Here is a 25,348-nt window from a genome sequence, read left to right as displayed (position 1 = left end):
TATTAACGTAAATATTACTAACAAAAGTATCTAAGAAACGTACTTACTCCACAGAATGTTAAACTTACAAAATTTTAATAACCAATATGCAGAACAAATGAGTCCTTGTCAAAAAGGAGAAATCTAAAAAAATAAACAACTGAAAAACCCATAAAGTTATGCAAACAATGCCCTGTGAACACTTGTTTGTTGCTTAAAGGACTGTGCTGTAATGGCTTTGGGTGCTATTCTTCTGAGACTCTTCTGGTGCCATTTATCAGTATTAACAATATTAAACAATGAATAATTGACTAATTAGAAAACACAATATACACACCAAAGAGCCAGATAACGTAAACAAAAACTGAAAGCATCGGCAGCAGTGTGACTGCATGTTCCAATATGGTCATAATTATTTGTTACTGTACAACATTGCATTCGGTTTCAATGCCGTGATGAAGCCATTTTTATTTAGATATCTCACTCAACTGGAAGTTAAGCATAAACAGATCAGCACTATATTGTAACATACTGTTTTATTGTACAAACATAACTCTTGATTATATTACAGCCTTTAGGAGTCAGTCCAATTACATGGAAAAGAAATAATGCGTCCACAGAATTCACATCCAGTGTGCTTAAGACTATTTTATTAAGTGTCTGTAGTTTTAAGTACTTCAAAAACTTTGTAACAATTGTGTTGTTACACTAGTAATTAACACAAAGGCTTCATAGCCAAGATGACCAAAACTTATAACTTAAAAATTATGTTATAGACAGCAAGGAAAATTCAGCGCCTTGCACTTATTCAAGCCAAAATAATGTTTTCCCCTCTTCAAATCACAACGCTGCCTTTAAAAGACATTATGGTTTTCAGAAGTGGCAATTACATGAGATATTACAATAAATGTAAAAGTGAACAAATAATGTTATACAGCGGCTTTGACAGAATTTGGCATGTAATAACATATAATCTCCATTTTTCTCTGACTTTAAGCCTATTTCTCTGCGTACCCTTCTGTTTTCATGTCATTCAGCCCCAAATCTTCATTCTGCTCAAAGGTCCTGGTGTACTTCTCGATCTTCATTTCTGGATCTGGATCTGGCGCATAAACATTCTGCAAAAAGGTGAAATAGTTAGCCTTCAGATAAAAGAAAAACATATATAAAATATTTTAATTCAAACAGATTCAAAACAATAAATCTTTTGATTGATGTTATAAGATAAATATAGTAAAAAAAGAAAATGTAACTCCTAGCTCACCTGAAGATAACTATTTCCAGCAGGATCATCCAGGATAATGTGCACATCCATTTCCCCTGCTATTATCTAAGAAACATTTTATAAGTACAACACATTAAAAAGTATGTGTATATTATATATACAATTATATTTAAGTATTAAAATATGTATATGCAATATTCAAAGTATTCAAAAAAATTGTATTTGTAAAATTACTAATAATAATAATAATATATATATATATATATATATATATATATATATATATATATATATATATATATATATATATATATATATATATATATATATATATATATATATATATATATATATATATATAAATGGTTATTGATTGTTTAAATATTTATTTTTCAGTAATTCTATATTTATTTTTAAAGACTATAAACCATCTCCTATTTAGACACCACATTGAGAATACTGTCAGAACATTTAACAGTGAGGAACAATAACAGAAATGCAAGTAATATATTTCAAACCTCATCAATCTTTCGCCCAAAGAGCTCCAGTTTCTGGGCTCTGTCTGCTGTAGAGCTGTCTCCACACATGAAGGGGTTTTTCGAAACAATCTAAAATATAAGCATAAATGCATAAAATAATCATAAAAGGGGCTGTTTGGTGATAACAGCAAACACTGTTAGCAGGGCTTTGATTCCTACCAGGTCTTTGATGTCCTTGAGAATTCCTTCCAGTGTAGTGAACTTCCCTCCGAGAGCCGCCATCCCTAACTCAAACTCCAGCTCTGGAATCAACACGCCACATGTCTCTGACTGCAACACACATACATATATTAATGACAATACTTTTTACATGTAAAATATGTTCATATAGTGTATCTTAAAGATGAATCCACCTTCAGCAGGTCTCTGGACATATCTGAAGGGTCGGTTAAGTGGAGTGTTATTTTGGTTCCCAGCTCTTCTGTGGCTCCTCCTGATTTCACCTATTTTATAATGCCAGTAAAAAAACAACATATGATATGGAAACAGCAAAAAATGCATAAATAAATAAACTTAACAGAAGTATAATTCTGCAGTATATTATCCCCACCTCATTGGTGCGATGTCCGCAGCTGTCACAATTAGTGGCCATTATAATGACCTCTTTAAAGTGTGGAATTTCTGCAATTGGGTTAAGGGACTAATAAACTACGTTCTTTAAATTTTGATGCACAATGGTTAAACTACTTTTATGTACCATTTCTCCAAGCAGCATTGTTATGCAGTGCCATTTTCACAAAGTATTTTTTATTTTTTAGCAATTTACCACTTAAAGAATCATTTGAAATTGTATGTAATTTTTTAGCATACTTTAAAGGATACGAACAAGCTTCATGTTTGTATTGGCCGGGGCGTTGCATTCTGGGCAGTTTGTGTTGAACACTAATACCTCATTTCTCATTGTGTCTAGATCATTGCTAGGCTTTTCTTCGTCTTCTTCCTCTGTCTTTAAAAAGAGACAAAAAAAAAGTTGAAGAAACTGTAACCTTGCCATTCTCCACACTCAGCTGAAGTCAGCAGCAGATGCTGTAGCAGCTTCTCACCTCTATTCCTAACGCAGCGTTGTGTTCGGGCGTCCTTTTGTAATGCGTGACAGTGAGAGCCGTGTCTTTCTGAGGCACAAATGGGTTCTCAATAAAACTGTTCCCTGATGGGTCATCGATAATCTGTAAATAGAAATCAAATGAGGCATTCATTACTTTTGTCAGTTGAATAGAATTTTTCTGTAGTTTGCCATCTGCAAGACTTACTAATGTGAATTCCTCTTCGACGTCTTTAAGTTTTTTCAACCTCTCGATGAATTCCTCTATTTTTTCAGCTACAGCTGGATCCGTTGCCTGAAATGTGGAAAGGAACAGAGTCACATAAACAGAACTCTTTGCATAACAAATCCTTCACATCTAATGAAATATACAAAATGAATAAATCTATTATGTACTCATGGAATTATTTTGATAAAGTCAGCATTGCAGATAACACAAACAACTGCATAATATTGGCATATGGGTCAAGGTAGAAAATGATTTTTTTTTTTCTGAGCATAATGACTATCACACATTTTTACCATTATTTTCAAAAGACACCCACTAAAATGCCATTCAGTGTAACAATAGTTCATACACCAAAGAATATTGTTGGGGATATTTAGAACAAGAAACATTTGATTTGAAGTTCACAGTGTAGCCAAAAACTAATTAATTGTAATTTTAAACCTTTACCACTAATCTTCAAACCACTGTTTAACCCATTTGTAAACAACAATTTTTTATATAATCTGTGTATTTAAAATCACTTTTGTAAATTTAATTTGATGGAGGCACCAAAATGGGACTCTTCTTTGACCCATATACCTATATAATGTATGCTCTTGCAACATAAACGATGGGTTTCTGTTGTAACACAATCGATCTCAAATTATTTTAATTAATTAATGTGAAACTCGTGCCCAGATAAAACACACACCTTTCTAATAGGTTGGTCTTGTTCTAAACCCGCCACTGCTCTGTCCAGAAGGCCCTCAATCGTTGACAAAGCTAAACAATCAGAAAGAAGAAAAAATAACTGATCAAAAGTGCAACTTTCCAAAATGTCTTTCTATAGATTTTCAGACTTGTACTTAAGTTAGAGGTCACAATGAAAAAACGTACAGCCCTTCTGTGAGAAAGCAGGAATTTCAAAATCAAGTTGTGGGATTCTGGCGGATGCGCTGTCAGACTTCACAATCTCTCGGTTCATGTCCTGCACAAATGAAAACCTATTTTCTAATTCCTGAGAGAAACATGACAGAAATGATCAGATAATGACTGTCTAGAACACTTTTAAGAGCAGATCCATACCCCTTTGGACTTCACTTGTAAGGTGTACAGCACACCCTGCTCTTGTATCCGACCTGCAGACTGGATTTCTGTGTTGGTCCAGTTACAGTGAGGACATGAGAAGGAGCTGATGATGATTTCTTTGAAGAAAGGGATCTTAGTAAGCAGCAGACGTGTACTTCCCTGGACAAAACATGAGATTGACATTATTTAAACATTTTTATTAGTATAAAATAATGTACGTATTAATTTAATAATAACAATCTGTATATTTACATTTTCATAACAGTTCATGCACAAACTCTCGATCACTGTAGGTTGCTGATCTTCATCTTCTGCATTAATGTCCTTAAAAACACCGCCGCGGACTCGTTCCTCCTCTATAACGGACATGCTGCCAGGTACTGTGGGGTAAAATTACTGACACGCTCTGGATGACTGGAAGAAGTGGTGAGTTATTAATGAGTGGCGTTCTGCTAGAAGTTTCCAGCTGCTTTCACGCGTTTCTGTGTAATATCGTCATGTCCGCAAGAATCATCACCGGGTCAGGTCAAGTTCGCCACACCTGTCAAAATAAGAGTCTCGGCTAAATATTTGTGATGGAGCAAATAACGCTATATCAGTCGTAGGGGGAAATCTGATTAGTGCATTAATATGCTTTATTTGTGTTAGTTTTTTTTTTTTTTTTTTTAGTTTCATAGGCCTATATCGATAATACATGCAAATGCAGTACAGTACAGCAACAACGGTAACTAAACAACAACAGTGGCGAGTAATGCTAGTTAAACATAATGGCGGTATCAACATAAAACTACATATTGTTTCGTTTGATTAAGGGCTGTGTGTGTGTTCTTATTAAATGTTTAATTAATTTACTATTCAATCTGGCATTTCTCCTCATAAGTTTTCCAGTGCCCTATGCAATGCATACAGTGCATACAGTAGGCCTATGCATTCGCATACTCATAATAACTATTTGACAAAACATTTGACCATGATATGTTAAATGTTTAAAGTAATTCCCTGTCATTAATGTTTGTTTCGAATCCGCGGCCACTAGATGGCGCTCCACCAGCTTCTGTACTTTTGCCTCATGCCTTCAGCTCTGCTAAAGAGGTGATTTGTAATAAAGCTGGTAAGATTCTGCAAATATACAAATCCTTTATTTTAAGTAGTACCAACCAGAATGTAAACAACCACATCTGACATTTAATAAACAAGGCTTTTGGGATTGTACATTGTTCTGACCACATATTTCCTGTGAAGAATCTCAAATTGATTCTGCTGCTGGTAAAATATGACAATCTTCTTGGCTTTCAGCATCTCATTCACTGCAGATTGTAATGGTTTAATTTTAAAGGAGACATTGGATGCAAAATGTCTTCATTTGCATATAAATGTGTCTTAGTAGTGCGTAGACACAACCACCCTACAAATCCTTTTTTTAATCCCCCCAAAACCTAAACAGTTATCAAGCCAATAGAGTGGTGGAACTATAATGTCACTTTGTAGGCAAAAACCCAGAAGCGAGTTGCATTTTAGCACTTCCGGTTCCATCGTCCCAGAGTCAATGGGTTTTTTTAATGGGATTTTAGTTAAATCCCTAAAATAAGGTCCGTGGTTCACACAAGCTCAAGATATTTTTAAGTTTTATTTTACGACATAAAACACACCAGTTACACCCCACTCATGATTTTTTTTAACCTGTTACGTTTCTTAAAAAAGACGGTTGCTAACAAGTTGCTAAATGGGACTACAGGCACTCATCACGTCATCACGCCGAACAGTTTATCAATTTATAGTATTTTCCAATTGTAGTATAATTTGTAATACAATTAATTTTGCTTTGCCTCGAAAAGTCTTTGGATGGAGCTCGTTTTATCGCTTACTGCATTTATTTTATGAAAAATACAGTAACAACCCTGCTAAAAAAAAACAATAGAAGCCCAATAGAAACCATCACAGAAATTCTAATGGTTTCCATTAAAATACCATAATGAACCATTAGCTTTTTCCAGTAAAACCATTACAAAATTCCTTTTTGTAGTGTGTTTTGGGCATGTTTCCAATAGGATTTAACATCCCACCAATAGAATCCATCACATACCAGTAGACACCATTATAGTTTACATTAAAACCAATACAGTTCCCATTATAACCATTAAAACCATTACATTTTCTATTGTGTTTTGGGCAGGATTCTATTGGTTTTTTTTCAGCAGGGTATGAAGATTGTAAGTTACATTATCGCTACAATAGTTTGCTACCCTTTGCAAAATGCTCCTCAGTCTCGACCTTAACATTTGTCTCACATATCAGTAAGCTATTACTCTGACATGAAGTCGATTTGAGAACTGTTCGACCTACAAGTAAAGCATACCATTTAATGTACAGTCAGGGGCGCCATGAAGAGTTTTAAGGGGGGTATGCAAGACAGAAATTTGGGCCCCCTTCTTGCAGATGATTTTTTATTTTTTTGCTTTTAACGCTTAACAAGAAATTGAAAGAAACAGAATAATTATAAGAAATTTAAATAATTTATCTGTTAATATTTATATTATTTGAAGTAACATTGAAATATTTTATTTCAAGTAGTCTAACTTTGTTGTAAAAAAAGTTATAATTGTTTTTGACCCGTTATCTTGTATTATAATAAATAAGCTTAAATAACACCAAAATTATAGGCCTATACCAGTTCAATTTTACAATTCACGATTCCAATTTCAATAACACAGCAAAAACTACTAACAAATATAAAGTTCAAACATTAGCCTATTAAAGACAAGTGAACAGTCAGTAACTTAAGAAGAACAAATGAACAAATTACAAGCAATAGCACAAATAAATAAATAGAACAAAGATACACATTAAAGATGTTTTGGGTTTTTAGATTTGTAGGTGTTCAAGTATAGAAATTAAATAATCAAATGTAAAATTACATTGCATATTCTTCACTAGGCTATAGATTAGTCATAAGTTATTCAGTCGAGAGCAGCGAGTTCGTTTCAATAGGACACAGTGGTGTCACAGTTCGGCAACCTACGTTTTCGATACAGCAAAAAGAACGAAATGCCAGAGAAATTTCCTTGTTTTTACCATTTTTAAAAATTTTTTTTATTAAAACTAACATACATTTTTATTTACCGTTGCATAACAGTTGCATCTCAGATCAGCTGCAGGAGTCGGATTTCATTTATCATATGAGGAGAGTGAGTCAAGCTGACTAGTGAGATGGCGAAAGATAAGGAAGTTGGCGAAAGATTTAGTTTCGAAACGAAATATAAAAGCGCCTGCTTTAAAAATATTTTAGACTTTGGAAGGCCTTTTGACTTTTATCTAAGTAGATTTTGGACGCTTTTTTAACATTCGTTTCTTATTTATTTGGTTCCAACAAAATACATTTGTTAATAATATTTGCTGATTTTCAGTGTTTTATATTTTGTGTAAGTTATTTATTTTATATTAGGCCTGATAGCATGGTGTTTGTATTCGCTTTGTTAATATATTAAACATTTTGTTTAAACATTCTATGTTTAATATAGCCTAAGTGAGTTTGTCGTACTGTTTTGTTGTTGTCAATTCATTCAATTGACGCCGAATTGACGCTAATTTGAAAGTGAAAGTAAAATGCGCACATGCACTTAAAGCGAATAAAAGCGAGGAAAATAGGGGAAACTCTAACGAACTTTTGGGAGTGGGAGGGCCAGACATCACATTGCCTGTTACATCGTTTGGGCTGCATAGCTGAGGATTTTAAATTGTCAGATAATAAATTGTTTTTGAGGCGGCCATGACAGGTATTTTGACATTTGTATTCCACGCTGTCGGGAGTCACTAAGATTTTACATTAGTTAATTGTGATAATACAGTAGTTCTTTGGTCAATGGCTAAACATGACAGAAAGTTACAGAAGGGAGTCAGGGAGAGGCAGTGGTGTTGTTTTACGGTGTATTACAGTGACAGCTCTTGGTTTGGTCACATTTAATAAAAAATATTATGAACAGCCATACAAAAAAATTGGCAAATTGGCAAGGTGTATCTGTCCTTTAAAGTGCTAGAAGATGCGCTCAAACAAAAAAAATAAAATAAAATAACCAGTCGTCATTTGGGGCCCCCTAGTGGCCTGGGCCCATATGCCTGGCATACTCTGCATCCCTCCTAATGGCGCCCCTGTGTACAGTAATATTAGTATCACTCAGCTCAAGTGGCGGCAGCGCTAAGCTAGGGCTGGACAATAATTCAATATCAATGTATCGCGATATAATTTTTTTCAATGACAGTGATATGATCTTTAAACACATTTCTGATATTTCGATATACATTACCAGTGTTTCCCATACATTGATTTATTTGTGGCGTTTGACTTCGTTGAATAAACATGAGCACTGCACGTTTCAAAAAGCAGGTGATTTATATGAATGTATCTCTGAAGGGAACATACTGTCTTCAGAATAGTTTTGATGGCATTTTCATTTTATCTGATAAAGTAGAGTTCACTAGCGGAGCTGCTTAGATTACAGCCGTTACCGGGGAAACCGCTGGTTCTGCCGCTCTCAAAGCGCCTCCTACTGGTAGAGAATCAGATTCTACTCCGCTGGTTTCAACATAATAATAAATGTTTTTGAGCAGCAAATCAGAATATTAGAATGATTTCTGAAGGATCATGTGACTGGAGTAATGATGCTAAAAATTCAGCTTAGAAATCATAGGAATAACTTGCATTTTAAAATATTTTCAAATAGAAAACAGTTATTTTAAATGGTAAATTTTTCAAAATGTTACTGTTTTTTCTGTATTTTGGATCAAATAAATGCAGGCTTGGTGAGTAGAAGAGAACTAAAATCTTACTGTTCAAAAACCCTTGACTGGTAGTGTATGTTAGCCTATAGTTTGAAGTTAAAGATATTAATATTAATAAGGTGAGTCTGAGATGTGTATTTGACAGTGATTTCATATTTCTTGTTTGTATGAAGGCTAAATACAAATAAAAGGTGAACATTAATTTATTTGTGCTGTCTAAGTTCATGTAACATCTTAACAACAATCCTTGTTGATTGTAGACTGATTGTAGACCGTAGTTGTCGCTCAAACGTCTTTTTTGCACTGCAAAAAATGATTTCCTACTTAGAGTTTTTGTCTTGTTTCTAGTCCAAATATCTAAAAATTCTTAAATCAAGAAGCATTTTCTAGACATGTAAAAGTTATTGTCTTGTTTTCAGAAAAAAAAGGCAAAATTAAGTGAGTTTTTCCTTAAAACAAGCAAAATAATCTTATTTCAAACCGAAAACAAGATTATTTTGACTTTTGACAAAATATTTGTAATAATTATTTGATTTAAGAATTATTAGATGTTTGTCACCTTTTTCACCCCTGACGAGTTTGCACCCGATAGTTTCCTATTATGACCATATACAGTTCCCATTATAACCATTAAAACCATTAAATTTTCTATTGTGTTTTGGGCAGGGTTCTATTATTTTTTTTCAGCAGGGAACAGTAATATTGCAACATATTATTGCAATTTAAAAATACTGTTTTCTATTTTAATATATTTAAAATAAGATAAACTCGTATTATGATTATTACATGTAAACACCACATTTACCGGCTTTACGTGGTGAAAGTGAAACTTTAATGATGCATAGTGCTTAAAGCCACGTTAAAATCAAATGTTTACGGCCACATGAAGCTGTTAGAAAGTATACAGATTGAGGATTTCCTAGAAGCAAGGATAAAATAACATTTTGTGTACCAATCCTAACAAAATGAGAGCTGAAATGTGGTACTTTGTTCACTAAAATAAGTTTAATCTTACCATATCCCAAAACTCGCTCACTCTGCTGTTATTTAACAGATTAAATGCACTAGAATTTCATTGAATAGTACGTGGGGATATGTTTTTAATTAAAATATTCATATTACTCAAGGATTTATTGACTTTTAATGCACCTTATTTCGAAATGTACAGAAACACGTGCTTTCAAATGTCCTTTAGTTAAGATTATTTCATTTATTCACTATACTATTTATTACTAATGTCTCATTTCACTTTTAGTTTGGCTCTAGTTTTGTATTTATTCCAGTTTATATGAAAAGCTTCATGTAGCGTGGACTAAAATTCATATACAGAGTAAATACTTTTCACTGAACATGTTAAAAATAAGTTTGAAACGGTTGTCGGGAGCGCGGTGGTGGTGACGCTGAAGGCGCGCGACCGTGGTGTTGTAGTTCGTTTATAGCCTAAGTTTAGCTTTTAAGTTCTGCCGCTTTTATTTATGCTTCAAAATTCGTCAAAGTTATATTGTTTTGTGAAGATTATCTTGATTGACAAAACGTGTAAATTTCATGAACTATGATTTAACACAGAACTTATTTTTTGCGATAATCCAAAAGCCTATGGAAAAATCCTATTGGCTTTTTGTCGAGGAACCAGTTTCATGCTAACCGCCGATCCGCCTAGAAAGTGACGTCCACTCTATATGATGTCATATTGCTCAGGCCCCTCCCACAACCTCTGATGTACTGTCCCATATTAGCATATTTCCACCCTCAGCCAGTTGTACGAAGTCTGTCATTTCTCCGCGCTTGAGCAGCTGTAGCGATAACAATGTCTTGTAAGCAATGCAGGTGTTTTGTTGTTAGATGTAGAAGAATATCAAAGTCCTATCTTTCTCCACACATCAGTGCCCCCGAGGACGCAGTGGATTCGTTTTTGATTTTGATGGTAATGCGCCAACGAATACTCCTAAATTCGTTAATGTCTGCGCAAATCATTTTCTCCTTTGCTTTCTGAATGAGGGACAATTCAAGGCAAGTTTTGTTAAAAAGTTAAAACTCAAGGATGGATCCATTGTTCATGATCCAGCTGCACCTCCAGAAGTAGTAAGTCTCACACTTTATATTTTTTTAATGACTATTTGCGAATCGCCTTTGCTCTTCGGAAGAGAGGGGCGGGGTAAGCAGAGCTCATTATCATGTAAAGAGAATCGCTATGAACAGAGCTGTTTTTGACAAGGTGAAAAGGGTGTTGTTTTACACGAACACTGCTGCCATTTCAAGAAGACCCTAAAGAATCATACCAACTTGTGGAAAATGGGCATCCGATGTCCCCTTTGAAGCATAGCCACCACAAAATCAGACTTACTTTGAGATCATTCTGAGCTTAAATACATATTAAAAATAGTTTAATAGCTATGATACTGTTTTTGAAATCAAATCTTTGCATAGCAATGACAGGAAACACTGGAGTCTAACAATGCCTTTAAAAAAAAACAGTTAATCTTAAAAAATAAAGCATTTACATAAACCCATATAGGAAATAAAAGAGTTATCAAATAAGCATATTATAAACTCCTGGCTGAAACATTGGTGTTTCATATTTTAGAGCACTAAAAGAGCACAATCAATGTATGTGGGAGTGATTACAGTTACTTTTATTTTGTAATTAAATTACGTAATTCCGTTACATGTAACTAGTTACTTCCTAACACTGTTTATATTTTACTTACAATAAACCAGCATTGTGCAAACTGGCCCTTGGTGACAGAACAAAACTACTGACTATAATAAAATAGAATATGCTTTATAATACACCTGATGAACAGACAAAAATGTATAGGCTTATCCATTCCACAGTTACATCTGTATTAATACTCAATTGTGTTAGCCCACGTTACTGCCTATTTGATGTGAACTCTATTTAGGTTGTGTATCGAAACGGGGAAGGTTTTTTTTTTTTTTTGCCCACAGAGTTGAAGTGGTCAGTGGGTAGTGTGAAATTTAATCATGTGATGTTTTTTCCCTCACAAACCTAAAAAAGACCTTCCTGTTCCTGCCGAATTGTTTAGCATTTTTGTGTAATGATACCAGACAGCTTTTGGTGACGCTACCACGGTGCTGTCGTAGAGATGCTAAAAATAATTTTTATTTGATCATAAAACACCATTAGAGGGTTATGTTAATGGTAGCCTATAAAATCTTGATTGTTTCTTGACATAAATATCAAAATACAGAATTTAGAGAAGATATCTGCCTAATTAAACATAAATAAATATAAAAATAATATCAATAAAAATAGAATGGTTTCTTTGTTTGATTAAAAAATAAAATGTGGAAATTCTTAAAAGTCCTTATTACCAGGGTTTAATTAGATACTGGATGATTCATTACAACTGGAGGAAGGTTATACATTCATCAAATGTGGGAGGAGAATTATTACACTGAAACCTCAGTAGACTTTTGAAACTGCCTACAAGTTAGAGTTTTTGAATGAAACGTATAGTCTTATCATTTAAAGAATTATATATTATTATATTATATTATATTTTACAGCATATATATTTTATACAGCATTCACATACAGTGGACTTTTTAGGAAAACTGATGCCAGTCAGAACTGAAGTCTGAATTAGACACATCATTGATTAAATAAATGAGAACATAATAGGTCAAAAGGTGGCAAGTGTACATTTGCTAACAGAGAACCAACGACTGGCCGAAATGCCCCTGAAAGTTTGCACAGGGGAAAAGTCCATGACATTTTATGATGTCATGGAAGCCGCTCTCTTTAAAAGAGTCTAAACAGAGGAAGTGAGCTTCAGATTCAAGAGCGTGCAGCATGGAGATCAAAACAGCCGTAGTTATTCACACTTTGATGTTGATCTTAGGAGGTAAGACAAACTTATTTCTTATTTACAACTGTTTAGGCTGCATCTCTGACTTTTAAAGTAGCGTTGTGGTTGAGTTTGAGTACGTATTTACCTGTTGCCTTCAGTTTAGTTTGTATGGGTATGTAGTTATGTTTGGGTATAGGTTACATCGTAAGAGAAGGTGTCAGATGTAAGTCAGTGCATTGAATGCATTTATTGCATGATTGCGTATGATAGATTTTTACATGATTTGATCATTTTTTTAACTCATTTTATTATTCTTATTGGATTGGTTGAATGATATAACTGTGGTTTATACGCTGTACATAAACTAAAGTGGTAACCTGCAGCTGTTCTCCCAAAGAGCTATTTATACCCTATACAACTTATATAAAATGTAGTTTTGTTGATATAAATAAATTTATATAGGTTGATTCAGTGATATTTAATAGTTGTTTTGACTTGAATAAAACCAGTTCATTTAGAATTAATATCACCATTTTTAGGTTACCATTTCTTTTTCCGTGTACGTCTGCTCACCTTGTTGTTTTAGAAACAGGAAAATATTTTTGCAAAGATGCACACAGTATCAACACAGCAGATGATGTTAAGATTTTCAATAATTGTCAGTAGCAGTGGACATTTTGCACATATTTAAAAATGTTAAATCATTTACATTATTATATGAAAATAAATGCAAAAGTGAATAAAATAAAAAATTAAGTATTTCACTGTACTATAACTCCCACATACAAATTCACATGAGGCAAAAGGCGTAAGGGTCATTTATACATATGACTAAAAAAATCACTCCTCCATGTTGCCCAATTTAGAACTACATCTTTTTTATATGTGTACACCTCTGTCTGTGAGTAACGTTTTAACACCACTGTTTCCTGTTCCAGTGCGTGAATGTCGCTTTATGTGTCACAGTGGCAAGTTTTCTCTCTCTGCAAGATCGAACCACACAAGAAAATAAGACCACTTACAGCAGTCACTTTTTCTCTCTTTTGCAAAACGTAGCCCCCTCTCAGTTTCAGCCGCAGCACCTAAAATTGGTGAGAGAAAACAAATGAGTCAGAGCAGAGCGTAGGGTGTCTGTGGTCTTATCTGCCCCCTATCAACCTACTGTTCTTCCATTCAACTAGCCTACACTTGACTGTATGTAGCATTCATTAATGTTTTAGGTTGTTGAATTATGTGAGAAGCTGTGTTAAAACATGATTATACTGACTTACCTCTCTTCATTCTGAACAGGCATAAGAGAATGTCTGGCAACAAAGTATCTTAAAGTGGCAGAAGGAGAAACAATGGTATTGAAATGTCCTCGAAAAAACTTCAGTGAGAATGGACACATGGAGTGGAGAAATCCACAAGGTCATCTTTTGTTCTTTAACAACGAAAAAGGTGAAGCCGAGAACACTGTATAGTGTATGAGAACCACTGAAGAATATATTTCAAACACTTTTACATTTCCTTTTTATTGTATCTGATTAACACTAAAATTGTATTTCATGTTCCCCTACAGCGCTAAGAGACCCAAGAAGCAGCGTTTTTACTTTAAACAACTCTGAATACACATTACACCTGTCCAACGTTACGTTAAAAGATGAAGGGCTTTATAAATGTCTACTGTATGACAATTATGTCATTTCAAAAAGATTTAAAGTAAAAGTATTGGGTAAGCATAAATATTTTATTTCTCATCTTTTCTGGAAACATGCATAAAATATGACTATTAGAGATTTGCTGATGAATAATGGAATATGTAATTAAACTCAAACTATTTTTATGGGATCACAGGAATGCCAAAAATAGAAATGGCCGAGTTTAAAGATAAAACAATCATCAAGTGTTCAGCAGAAGCGAATGGCCACCCACCTGAACTCTCATGGCAAATCAGTGGGGTTGAAATCGAAGGTAAGTTACGAGAAGTGTCTGAGTGGGCAGACAGTTAGGGGGCACATATATGTGTGTGTGCGTTTGGGGGTCAGTAATATTTTTCATCAGAAAAATGCTTGGCGAGCATAAAAGAATTCTTTCAAAAATTAAAAACAATTTTTTTACTGAAAGACATACTGTGCAAACAGTTATACTGACAAACAAATTCCTATGACTTCTGACATTTCTCCTACTAATAAACAAATACCTTGTGAAAATAGAGGAACCATGATATTCTGAAATACAGGGGTCAGCTAAGGACAAATGCAAACAATAGTACTATCAATAGGCTGTTTCTCAGACTATATGAATAATAAATAATGGTTAAATAAATAAATACACCCTGTTTTGTCCTAACAGCTCTACCCAATACCTTGCGGGAGGAAAGATCCAACAGGTCACTTGCAGTTAGCGTCATAACAGTCAAAACTCATATCAGGACAGCAACGGTGATGTGCCTGGCAAAACATAGCGATCTCCCAAAACAACTGATACATTTCGTCACTATTGAAAATCACTGTAAGTATACATAAATAGTAGGCAACTACATAATCAATTGCACTAACTAGAATTCATTATTCTATCTCACAAACATCACCACTGATGTTCCGAGCATGTGACCAAAAACAGTGGCAATTTGCCATAAATGACATTAGCCAGTATCAGAAAAGGGAACTGAAAGATTTGGGGATTTTGTTTGGCTGTGCTGCACAGGGAAAGTGTATCTACACTTTGGAGTACTTGGTAGTTTCCTATTTAAGTGTGATTCTTATTAGAGTAGTCAATCACATGATGTCAGGGAAGTCAACTATTTCTTTGAACAAAACCAGCTGTGTTCCCCATCCAGAATAGATGCACTATATATGTATAATATAACAAACACTAAGTCAGATTCTTATAAGTAAACAGTCGAACAGTTCTCTAATGGGGTTTCTGAGTAATTGAATGTTTTTTTTTTTTTTTTCACATAGCTATTACGGCCTCCACGACAAGGTACTCCAGTACTAGAGATGAGCTAAAAACTGACACAATGATCACAGCCACTTCTGCTCCTGCCATTAGCAGTACAGGTGAGTGTTTCTCTTCATTTCATGCATTAGGATAGGTCACTTCATTTCTTAATGGCCAGTTACATTAAATAAACTAGGTATTTCAAAAAAAGTCTGAGCATGACAGAATACTTTAAATATAGCTCACATATAAATGAAAGCAGAACCCCCTTTTGTGCAATTGCTTCACATAAAACCACAGAATGGAAACTACTTTTGCTCTTTATATCTCTCTGCCTCCATCTTCTGGCAGATTTTGAATACTGCACACAGTCATTTAAAAGGCATTTAAATCATTCTGCTTATCTTTTCTTTTTAGTTCTTTTAAATTTGATTACAACTGTTTTACAAATATACCATCTGATTACAGCACACATGGAACTGTCATCAACTGTCATCAAAGCCGTCACTACCTCAAACAGCATACAAGGTATAAATATGCAATTATGCATTACAAAACACTTTCACCTAAAAGTTAGTAATTGTTTTTATTAGACAATTTCAGTGTTTGTTTTTTTTGACTAACCGATTTGCTTTGTGATCTCTTTTAGCAGAGGAACATTCCACAACAATAGATATAAGCTTGATAAGTAAGTGTTTTTATTTCATTGTTTAATATGTAACATAATATACTGAACACAATATATCATTAATCTTGCTTATTTTATGCAGTGAAGTTGATCTCAAATCTATCTTTGCATTTCAGCACACAACATAAGCTCTTCAGAATCAAACTCACCTGATGAATTCCTGACCAAAAATGCCACCAACTTACAAGGTGAGAAGCTCATGAAAAACAAAATGCTAATTTCCAGCTTGCGCTCACACAAATGTCTACATGAAAATCAAAATAACATGTAAAGGAATTACTGATTGCAGTATTACTTTGTGTATTTGCAGATTTTGACAAACATCGCGATCTAAAGGAAAGCTCACCCCTGCTGATCCTGCTGGTCACATGCCTTGTTATATGTTTGCTTATTGTAGTCATCTTCTTTGTGATCAGACTGCGAAGGGCACATCTAGCCTGGAAAAAAGGTAATATAAGATTATTTATATGTTTATACTTTACTTCAAGTTTCAATTCTGTTCTAGAGTTTGGGTGAGATTTAATTCTGAATTCAATTTTTATCTGTTGTTATGACAGAGAATGAAGAATCAGACCAGTCTGTGGAAAGCAGCAAATCAAAATCCAGTCATCATGAAGAAAAGCATGCCCAGGAAAGGAGAAGACAAGGTATAACTGCTTAAACCACCTAATCTTGTAGATCAAACATACAAGCTATTGTGTCTTTACAAACAATTAATATTTTGTGTTTCTCTTGATTTTCTGTCTAGGTTTTTGGAACTCAAATTTCACAGAATACAAAGTGGAAGAAACGTCACAGAATACAGCAAATTCAGTGGCTACAGTAGATGTGATCACTGAAACACAAGACAATTCAACAGAAGCTTGTAACAAACTTGGCAAAGCTTGTGTCAAGGAGACTGAACTTTAGAGGAAAATTCAGCAGGTTCTGAATCCTCATAAAAGACTGAACTGATTTTGCAGTTCTGTTATGAACAATGGTGCTCACTAAAAGATGATGAATATAGCTGCCAATTTTTGTATATACTGTTTGTACAGTTTTTACTTTTTTCAGTCGTTGCTGGTTTACATTATTTTTATACTGAATGTAAAGAAGTGTTTTATTATAATGTGTTTATAACTTTGAAGTGTTCCCTTGATAAAACTGGAATAAACGGCCATGGCATTTCATTGTTATATTAAAAATGTGTCTTTTTAACCTGAAATGGTTGCTGCTTTCCCTATTATCAAGGTTTGGCCTTCTGACATTCAAAAGTCAGTATGCCTTTTTTTTATAAATAGTGCAGAAAATTAAATAAACTATTTCATGTAACATGGATGTTATGCTTGGCGATTCTTCAGAAGCATGAAAAAAATAAAAATGTTGATAACACTTTATTTTAAGGTGTCATAATACAGAGTAATTACCTAATTAAGTACTTAGTAGTAGCCGTTGTACTTACATGTACTTACCATGTAACTAAGTTATGGAACAGCCTATACTTACAGTTTGTAATTATGTAGATGTAATAGGCAGCTGCTGTTACACATATGTAACAGGCCGAGTCTGTTACACAGATACTTGTACACTTAAGTACAATCTGGATACACTTTATTTTAAGTAGCTTATGCCTGTGTAATATTATGTAATTGTAATGTAATTAGAAATGTATTACATGTATTTAAGCTGTGTACTGGTGGGTTAAATCAAACTAAGGTGCAGCTGGATAAGGTGTACAGTATAGATACACAATAGATACACGAAGTACACTTAAGTACAATCGTGATACACTTTGTTTTAAGTAGCTTATGTTTGTGCGATATGTAATTGTAATGTAATTAGAAATGTATTACATGTATTTAAGCTGTGTACTGGTGGGGTAAATCAAACTAAGGTGGAGCTGGATAAGGTGTACAGTATAGATACACATGAAGTACACTTAAGTACAATCTTGATAAACTTTATATTTAAGTAGCTTATGTCTGTGTATTTACATTTATAATTACGTTGTATAAAGTCTACAACACATATGTAACAATCTTTTGGTTACATAAATAGCTGTTTAACATATGTGTAACAGTAGCTGCCCTGCTAAAAAAAAAAAACAATAGAAGCCCAATAGAAACCATCACAGAAATTCCAATGGTTTCCATTAAAATACCATAATGAACCATTAGCTTTTTCCAGTAAAACCATTACAAAATTCCTTTTTGTAGTGTGTTTTGGGCATTTTTCCAATAGGATTTAACATCCCACCAATAGAATCCATCACATACCAGTAGACACCTTTATAGTTTCCATTAAAACCAATACAATTCCCATTATAACCATTACATTTTCTATTGTGTTTTGGGCAGGGTTCTATTGTTTTTTTTCAGCAGGGTGCCTATTGCATCTACATAATTACAAACTGTAAGTGTATGCTGTTCCATAACTTAGTTACATGGTAAGTACATTTTGTTTTATGTAAGTACAACGGCTACTACTAAGTACTTAATTAGGTAATTACTCTGTATTATGGACACCTTAAAATAAAGTGTTACCAAAATGTTAAATAAGACTTAAATCAAGCTCACTTTTTGGATGTCACTTCCTCTTCAATATTGTTTTGGGCTTAACGAGAAGGCATATGAACGTATTTACGCCTTAAAACACTTACTAAATGACCTTTGTCTTTAGTGGCTTGTGGACACATTTTCTACTTCCTTATTTTTTTGCAAGTATTGTATTCTGTATGCATACCGCCACCTTCTGGGCGTTTGTGCAATCATGGTTTATTTCCTGCTTCCTGGTTCTTTTCTTTCCTTTACTTACGAATTTCGTTTTCTTCCTATCTCCTTCCTCCATAACAGGATAAATTATATAAAAAATAAAAAATACTCTGCCCCAAAGGTTTCAGCCTACCCTAAACCTAACCTTACAATATTAAAAATACAGTGTTGGTAGCATAATCTGATAAGTAGCATTTGTAACACCGGCGCTGCATGGTAAGCTCCTCGTGCTTCAGCAAAGCCCTTCATGTTGCACAATGGAGCAGAGTATCACCGCCTTATTCCAAAACCATTATTAAATTCAAACATGTGCTTTATACGTATTGTAAAACAAAACCTATATTCTACTCGATCTGAATTACTAATGGTATTTCTTTTAAGTAATGACGCTAGGCAAGACCTTACAGTTTCAAACCAAGGTCACTGAGCTCTTTAGGCTACATTTGTTGTTGTTTTCAATTCGTATGTGCTTATCATGGCGTAATCTACTAAACGACGGTTTGATTTATTTTCATCAAACATATCTGTTTTGCTGTTTCACCGATGCATTTCCAGTGAATGTGAAAGCTGATTTCATTCATTCTCATGTACAGGACAAACTGTTCCGCATTAACAGCGGTTGCGGCAAATCTGAGGGGGATGGTCCGGATTTTTTTCAACAAGTTAGATCCTTGCTTCTTCCCACAATGGGCGTGGCTAAATGAAATATTCCGGTTTTACATTGGTTCTTACGAGTTGAAGTTGAGTCATCTGAAATCTCATTGGCTCGGCTACCGGCAATATATAGTGTTCCAGAACATTCGACCGTTCTCTCTTCTAAGCAAGGCGAGGCAGTTTGTCGCCATTCCAGCTCTCCAACCGGCATCTTCACTCACCTCGGTTATTTCCAGCTTGGTAAGGTCTTTGTTCTATCTTTTTTTGGTTATGTTGGCTTTACAATCTCATATTAAATATCTGCTTTTCTGCTTGCATGTAGTATATCACTGCTTTATTAAATTCAAAGAGCTGAATTTATTTCTTATTTTCTTTTTTTTCTTTTTATGAGTATATGGAATATTTTCCGGGCGTGCTGAAACATTAATGATTCCGTTCTAGATATTTATTGTTGAATAACATAAAAAGTTGATTCACTTACATGGGTTGATTTTTGTTAGTTTTCACTTTCGCTTTTGTTGGAAAAAAACCCTGAAAGATTAAGTTTCGTATTATAGTTAACGTTACTACATTCAAAAATGCGTGAGAACAATACGTTAAATTTAAACCGCAACCGGCACCTCGTGTAATCTCATCACGCGCCTCACCCGACGTTGGTCAGTTTTTCTTGGTCACGTAATACTGCTTTTCACTTTTTGAAACTGTACACAGACACATTTCGCAAAATAACAGGAAAGGTTTATTAAAGTTGAATTTAAGACCGGTTTTGATCAATGTGATTTTTGAATTCCGTATTTGATCATATTAGACCCTTCTAGAAGCTCGAACCACGTGGTCTGACGCATTTCCGCATGTGCTTGCTGTTGGTTGGGGCTTGGCGTTCTGTGGTTTCACAACCGAATGTTAGCTAGTTAATGAACGCGATCCTGATCTCCTTCCTCTTGTTTGCCAGTGTACAGGGTTCAATAAATTAATTTTTTTGTAACTTTTTTTTCTTTTTCTTTAGAGACAATGTCCAAGGGACCAGCTGTTGGTATCGATCTCGGGACCACCTACTCCTGTGTAGGTGTTTTCCAACATGGAAAAGTTGAAATCATCGCTAATGACCAAGGAAACAGGACCACTCCAAGCTATGTAGCTTTCACAGATACTGAGAGATTGATTGGAGATGCTGCAAAAAACCAGGTTGCCATGAACCCCACCAACACAGTCTTTGGTAAGTGATTATTTAATGCAATTAACTTAAATTTTCAAAAATGATTCGCTATGATGAAGTTGATTCCTTGCCATTCGTAGTTTCCACCAGAGGTTGAAAAACCAAAGATGGCCCAAGTACCTTCCTTGGATGTCTGAGCGAAATCTTGACATGATTGTTTTGTTTTTTTCTTCAAACCTCTATAACCTTTTTTTTCCCCTCTCTCCTCCAATAGATGCCAAGCGTCTGATTGGCCGCAGGTTTGATGATGGCGTTGTTCAGTCTGACATGAAGCACTGGCCTTTTAATGTCATCAATGACAATTCCCGTCCCAAAGTCCAGGTTGAATACAAGGGTGAGACCAAGTCTTTCTACCCTGAAGAGATTTCCTCCATGGTTCTCACCAAGATGAAGGAAATCGCTGAGGCCTACCTGGGAAAGGTGAGTGATCATTCAGCTGTTTGTGGGGTGGCTCTATTGAAATCCCCTCTGACTTGATGTGCTTCGCTATGATGAAGTTGATTCCTTGCCATTCGTAGTTTCCACCAGAGGTTGAAAAACCAAAGATGGCCCAAGCACCTTCCTTGGATGTCTGAGCGACATGCACTGCTGTAGTTTAATTGTATTGTTGCATTTAGTTCCAAGTGGCAGTTGAGATCTAATTTGCACTCTCTTTGCAGACTGTTTCCAACGCTGTCGTCACAGTGCCTGCCTACTTCAACGATTCTCAGCGACAGGCCACCAAGGATGCTGGAACCATTTCTGGCTTGAATGTTCTGCGTATCATCAATGAACCAACTGCTGCTGCTATTGCTTATGGTCTGGACAAAAAGGTTAGAAAAACTAGCATGTCAGTAGTGTGTTTTTTTTAATCTTATCTTAAGCTTTAGTTTCGCTATGATGAAGTTGATTCCTTGCCATTCGTAGTTTCCACCAGAGGTTGAAAAACCAAAGATGGCCCAAACACCTTCCTTGGATGTCTGAGCGAAATTTTGAGTGTCACACAATTCATAAATGTACATGCAAATACTTATTTCTGCTCATTTCTGCTTTTCAGGTTGGTGCTGAGAGGAATGTCCTCATCTTTGATCTTGGTGGTGGCACTTTCGATGTGTCTATCCTCACCATTGAGGATGGCATCTTCGAGGTAAAATCTACTGCTGGAGACACTCACTTGGGTGGAGAAGACTTTGACAACCGCATGGTGAACCACTTTATCACAGAGTTCAAGCGGAAGCACAAGAAGGACATCAGCGACAACAAGAGAGCTGTTCGCCGTCTCCGCACCGCTTGTGAGAGGGCCAAGCGTACCTTATCTTCCAGCACCCAGGCCAGTATTGAGATCGACTCCCTCTATGAGGGTATCGATTTCTATACCTCCATCACCAGGGCCCGTTTTGAGGAGCTCAACGCTGACCTCTTCCGTGGCACCTTGGACCCAGTCGAGAAGTCACTTCGTGATGCCAAGATGGACAAGGCTCAGATCCACGACATTGTACTGGTTGGTGGCTCCACTCGCATTCCCAAAATCCAGAAGCTGCTCCAAGACTACTTCAACGGCAAGGAGCTTAATAAGAGCATCAACCCCGATGAGGCTGTGGCCTACGGAGCAGGTGGGTGACTGAGTCTTATTCCTGTGGTTTGTTGTTCGCTATGATGAAGTTGATTCCTTGCCATTCGTAGTTTCCACCAGAGGTTGAAAGACCAAAGATGGCCCAAGAACCTTCCTTGGATGTCTGAGCGACCATTGTCATTGCTATCTGGCCATCTCGGATTGCCCAAGGTTCTTATTTTTCATTCTTCTGTTTCAGCTGTTCAGGCCGCCATCCTCTCTGGTGACAAGTCTGAGAACGTTCAGGACTTGCTGCTGCTAGATGTCACTCCTCTGTCACTTGGAATTGAGACAGCTGGTGGAGTCATGACTGTCCTCATCAAGCGTAATACCACTATCCCAACCAAACAGACTCAGACTTTCACCACCTATTCTGACAACCAGCCAGGTGTGCTTATTCAGGTGGGTTCCAAGAGCTTCTGATAGGAGTTTAGTCTTTTCTCCCACCCACGGTCTCCTTGGATCACCTTTAAAAATGTGATCTTGTTTTAATTACCCCTTCTCAGGTCTATGAGGGTGAGCGTGCAATGACCAAGGATAACAACTTGCTGGGCAAGTTTGAACTTACTGGAATCCCTCCTGCACCTCGTGGTGTTCCCCAGATTGAGGTCACCTTTGACATTGATGCTAATGGCATCATGAATGTTTCAGCTGTTGATAAGAGCACTGGCAAGGAGAACAAAATCACCATCACCAACGATAAGGGTAAGTCTTCTCTCCTCTTTACCTAAATATTTAATGACTTTGGCAGTCACTTCAGAGGTTAACTGGAAGTCCATTTCAGGTCGTCTCAGCAAGGAGGACATTGAGCGCATGGTGCAGGAGGCAGAGAAGTACAAGGTTGAGGATGATGTGCAGCGCGACAAGGTGTCTGCCAAGAACGGTCTGGAATCCTATGCCTTCAACATGAAGTCCACTGTTGAGGATGAGAAACTAAAGGGCAAGATCAGTGACGAGGACAAGCAGAAGATCCTTGACAAGTGCAATGAAGTCATCAGTTGGCTTGACAAGAACCAGGTAAGTTTGTTATTAGAGACATTTGGAAAACTTAAGTGGCTTTTGGATTACTTTTATAAGCTTGCACTGGCAAACTCAAAATGACCTAAACATCTGTTTAATCCAGACTGCTGAGAAGGAAGAGTTTGAGCACCAGCAGAAGGAGCTGGAGAAGGTATGCAACCCCATCATCACCAAGCTGTACCAGAGTGCTGGCGGCATGCCAGGTGGAATGCCTGAAGGTATGCCCGGCGGCTTCCCAGGAGCTGGCTCTGCTCCAGGAGGTGGATCCTCCGGCCCAACCATCGAGGAGGTCGACTAAGCCATTCCAAAGCCACTGCGCTACCTCCATAGCAATGTTTACTGTTGCCCTCTGTAGTTGGACTCCTCTAAAATTGTTCTTACTATCTTAAGTTTTGGATGACTTCAACTTGCAGAGAGATTGTTGCAATTTAAAAAAGGGGGATTAAGGGATCACATTTCCAGATCACAGGGAACAGATTTTCTACCTAGATTGCACAACCTATTTATCGGCTTGTGAAACGTGAGTTTCATAAGCCTTTTCCAACTGCCTCAATGCTTTAAAGTAAATGAATAAAAGGTTACTTATTCCCAACGCTGCCTCTGTCTGGTATTTTGTATTTAAACTCCTCTGTTGCCTGTTTGTAATTCTCATTTACCTGGGCTGCTAACAATGAGTAAAAACACTGTTTTCCTTAACCTATAAATATCAAAGATAATTGTCACTTTGTGCTGTATTTAATATTTAAAAGGTCTTTGATAAAATGGCCTTAAACTCTTAGTGAAATCTTAGCATTAAAATCATAAGGGTACAGGAAATGCATAAATGCTTTTATTTCCTCTATCCAGTGCATCAGTCATTCTTGAGACAGGACAAAATGTCCAACAATTGCAACTGCTGTTAGGTTTAAAAAAAAAAAAATTCATTTGTAAATGATATGGGGATTAATGTCTCGAACACTATTATCCCCTTTAATTTTATTATGTGAAATCTGACACTAATTGTCTTCTCACTACATCTAAAACAGCGTGTCCAAAGAGAAGGGTTCAGTCATTCATATGCTATAAAATGGTTAAATATTTTTTTAATGATGGAAGAGACCTTGTTTTATGAAAAGCAACACTTGTATCAAAGCAAGGTTGTTTTTCAGTGACCCATGCATGTTTCAAACATGTAACACCGTCAGACATTCACTAAAATGTAATAAAATCAGGGAATATCAGGGGCAGCTGTCACTCTAAAGGACCCCTTTGTCACAATCCTCCTCTGCAGAGTAAATCACTGTCAGACAGGCTCTGGTCAGTTTTAGAATATTTTAAATCCTATTGTTAATATTTCCGGTGTCACAACCATATGTCAACATCGTCTTCCAATTATTTGAAATATTTAGATCATTTTATTCTCCTGAAGCAGGTTCCACTAGCATCAACAGAAAAACACAAAATGGCTACTACATGAACTCCATTTGTTTTGTGAAAGAAATGCCAAATTTGTCAACACCGTCAGATTTCACCACCGTTAGATTTTGTGTTCCAAAAATACTTAAATGTGACTCTTGAATAAAAGCTTTATGAACAATAACATACTCACTGTTTGTTGTGTTTGTTTTAAAACAGCAATCGATTGATTCAATGTATTAAAAAGACTACAAATTTAGGTTTTCGTCACCACAGTCAGAGGAATATTTTGATAATATTTCATTATGATATTTTATATTTTTTTGTGGAATTGTTGTTTTTTCTGTTTTGTCCCACTTCTCAAGAATGACTGTTTTGCATCAGCCATGTTGTCTTTAATGACTGAGGTCGTATAAAATAAGTGTCAAATGTAATC

General features: G+C 35.7%; 3 protein-coding genes and 4 non-coding genes across 9 annotated transcripts; 6 read left to right on the top strand and 1 right to left on the bottom strand.

The window, feature by feature from the left end:
- Window positions 1–498: 498 nt before the first annotated feature.
- zpr1 (ZPR1 zinc finger) lies at window positions 499–18,992 on the bottom strand. 2 transcript variants are annotated; one of them, XM_058790020.1, is made up of 16 exons: window positions 18,842–18,992; window positions 16,633–16,723; window positions 13,696–13,755; window positions 4,335–4,623; window positions 4,080–4,241; window positions 3,891–3,981; window positions 3,706–3,776; window positions 2,994–3,080; window positions 2,787–2,909; window positions 2,566–2,689; window positions 2,294–2,364; window positions 2,097–2,186; window positions 1,903–2,013; window positions 1,723–1,812; window positions 1,244–1,309; window positions 499–1,097 (listed from the first exon to the last, which is right to left on the bottom strand). In XM_058790020.1, exons 4-16 carry the CDS (start codon window positions 4,449–4,451, stop codon window positions 978–980), a joined length of 1,323 nt encoding a protein of 440 aa, XP_058646003.1. In that variant the 5' UTR covers window positions 4,452–4,623; window positions 13,696–13,755; window positions 16,633–16,723; window positions 18,842–18,992; the 3' UTR covers window positions 499–977. The 2 variants fall into 2 exon arrangements, with proteins under 2 accessions (XP_058646003.1, XP_058646004.1); XM_058790021.1 differs by lacking the exons at window positions 16,633–16,723; window positions 18,842–18,992 and adding an exon at window positions 13,945–14,083.
- LOC131548588 (cytotoxic and regulatory T-cell molecule) lies at window positions 12,646–17,662 on the top strand. 2 transcript variants are annotated; one of them, XM_058790023.1, is made up of 12 exons: window positions 12,646–12,727; window positions 13,964–14,113; window positions 14,235–14,387; window positions 14,510–14,626; window positions 15,008–15,166; window positions 15,619–15,717; window positions 16,067–16,126; window positions 16,251–16,286; window positions 16,403–16,474; window positions 16,597–16,734; window positions 16,844–16,933; window positions 17,035–17,662. In XM_058790023.1, exons 1-12 carry the CDS (start codon window positions 12,676–12,678, stop codon window positions 17,193–17,195), a joined length of 1,287 nt encoding a protein of 428 aa, XP_058646006.1. In that variant the 5' UTR covers window positions 12,646–12,675; the 3' UTR covers window positions 17,196–17,662. The 2 variants fall into 2 exon arrangements, with proteins under 2 accessions (XP_058646006.1, XP_058646005.1); XM_058790022.1 differs by having other exon boundaries at window positions 16,248–16,286.
- Window positions 18,993–19,775: 783 nt separating the features above from the next.
- On the top strand, window positions 19,776–24,109 carry hspa8 (heat shock protein 8). Its single transcript, XM_058790019.1, has 9 exons — window positions 19,776–19,930; window positions 20,697–20,906; window positions 21,121–21,326; window positions 21,566–21,718; window positions 21,943–22,498; window positions 22,697–22,899; window positions 23,004–23,202; window positions 23,282–23,514; window positions 23,621–24,109. The coding sequence occupies exons 2-9, from the start codon at window positions 20,702–20,704 to the stop codon at window positions 23,813–23,815; spliced, it is 1,950 nt and encodes a 649-aa protein (XP_058646002.1). The 5' UTR covers window positions 19,776–19,930; window positions 20,697–20,701; the 3' UTR covers window positions 23,816–24,109.
- On the top strand, window positions 20,952–21,047 carry LOC131548836 (small nucleolar RNA SNORD14). Its single transcript, XR_009273249.1, has one exon. It is a non-coding gene; the product is annotated as a small nucleolar RNA SNORD14 (small nucleolar RNA).
- On the top strand, window positions 21,390–21,485 carry LOC131548838 (small nucleolar RNA SNORD14). The gene has a single exon (XR_009273250.1). It is a non-coding gene; the product is annotated as a small nucleolar RNA SNORD14 (small nucleolar RNA).
- On the top strand, window positions 21,778–21,873 carry LOC131548835 (small nucleolar RNA SNORD14). The gene has a single exon (XR_009273248.1). It is a non-coding gene; the product is annotated as a small nucleolar RNA SNORD14 (small nucleolar RNA).
- Window positions 22,534–22,629, top strand: LOC131548834 (small nucleolar RNA SNORD14). Its single transcript, XR_009273247.1, has one exon. It is a non-coding gene; the product is annotated as a small nucleolar RNA SNORD14 (small nucleolar RNA).
- Window positions 24,110–25,348: the final 1,239 nt, after the last annotated feature.

This window comes from Onychostoma macrolepis, chromosome 10 (assembly GCF_012432095.1).
Source record: "Onychostoma macrolepis isolate SWU-2019 chromosome 10, ASM1243209v1, whole genome shotgun sequence".
NCBI lineage: Eukaryota > Metazoa > Chordata > Actinopteri > Cypriniformes > Cyprinidae > Onychostoma > Onychostoma macrolepis.
The sequence above is the reverse complement of the archived record's forward strand: the minus strand, read 5'-3'. Positions and strand labels throughout refer to the sequence as shown.

Coding starts and splice junctions, on each gene's coding strand:
- zpr1 (XM_058790020.1), bottom strand. CDS start 4,451: ATGTCCGTTATAGAGGAGGAACGAGTCCGCGGCGGTGTTTTTAAGGAC. Junction 4,242..4,334: donor GCATGAACTGTTATGAAAAT/GTAAATATACAG, acceptor TGTTTTGTCCAG/GGAAGTACACGTCTGCTGCT. Junction 2,910..2,993: donor TCGAAGAGGAATTCACATTA/GTAAGTCTTGCA, acceptor TTCTATTTACAG/ATTATCGATGACCCATCAGG.
- LOC131548588 (XM_058790022.1), top strand. CDS start 12,676: ATGGAGATCAAAACAGCCGTAGTTATTCACACTTTGATGTTGATCTTA. Junction 14,388..14,509: donor ATTTAAAGTAAAAGTATTGG/GTAAGCATAAAT, acceptor ATGGGATCACAG/GAATGCCAAAAATAGAAATG. Junction 15,167..15,618: donor CGTCACTATTGAAAATCACT/GTAAGTATACAT, acceptor TTTTTCACATAG/CTATTACGGCCTCCACGACA.
- hspa8 (XM_058790019.1), top strand. CDS start 20,702: ATGTCCAAGGGACCAGCTGTTGGTATCGATCTCGGGACCACCTACTCC. Junction 21,327..21,565: donor CTGAGGCCTACCTGGGAAAG/GTGAGTGATCAT, acceptor CTCTCTTTGCAG/ACTGTTTCCAACGCTGTCGT. Junction 23,203..23,281: donor CACCATCACCAACGATAAGG/GTAAGTCTTCTC, acceptor AGTCCATTTCAG/GTCGTCTCAGCAAGGAGGAC.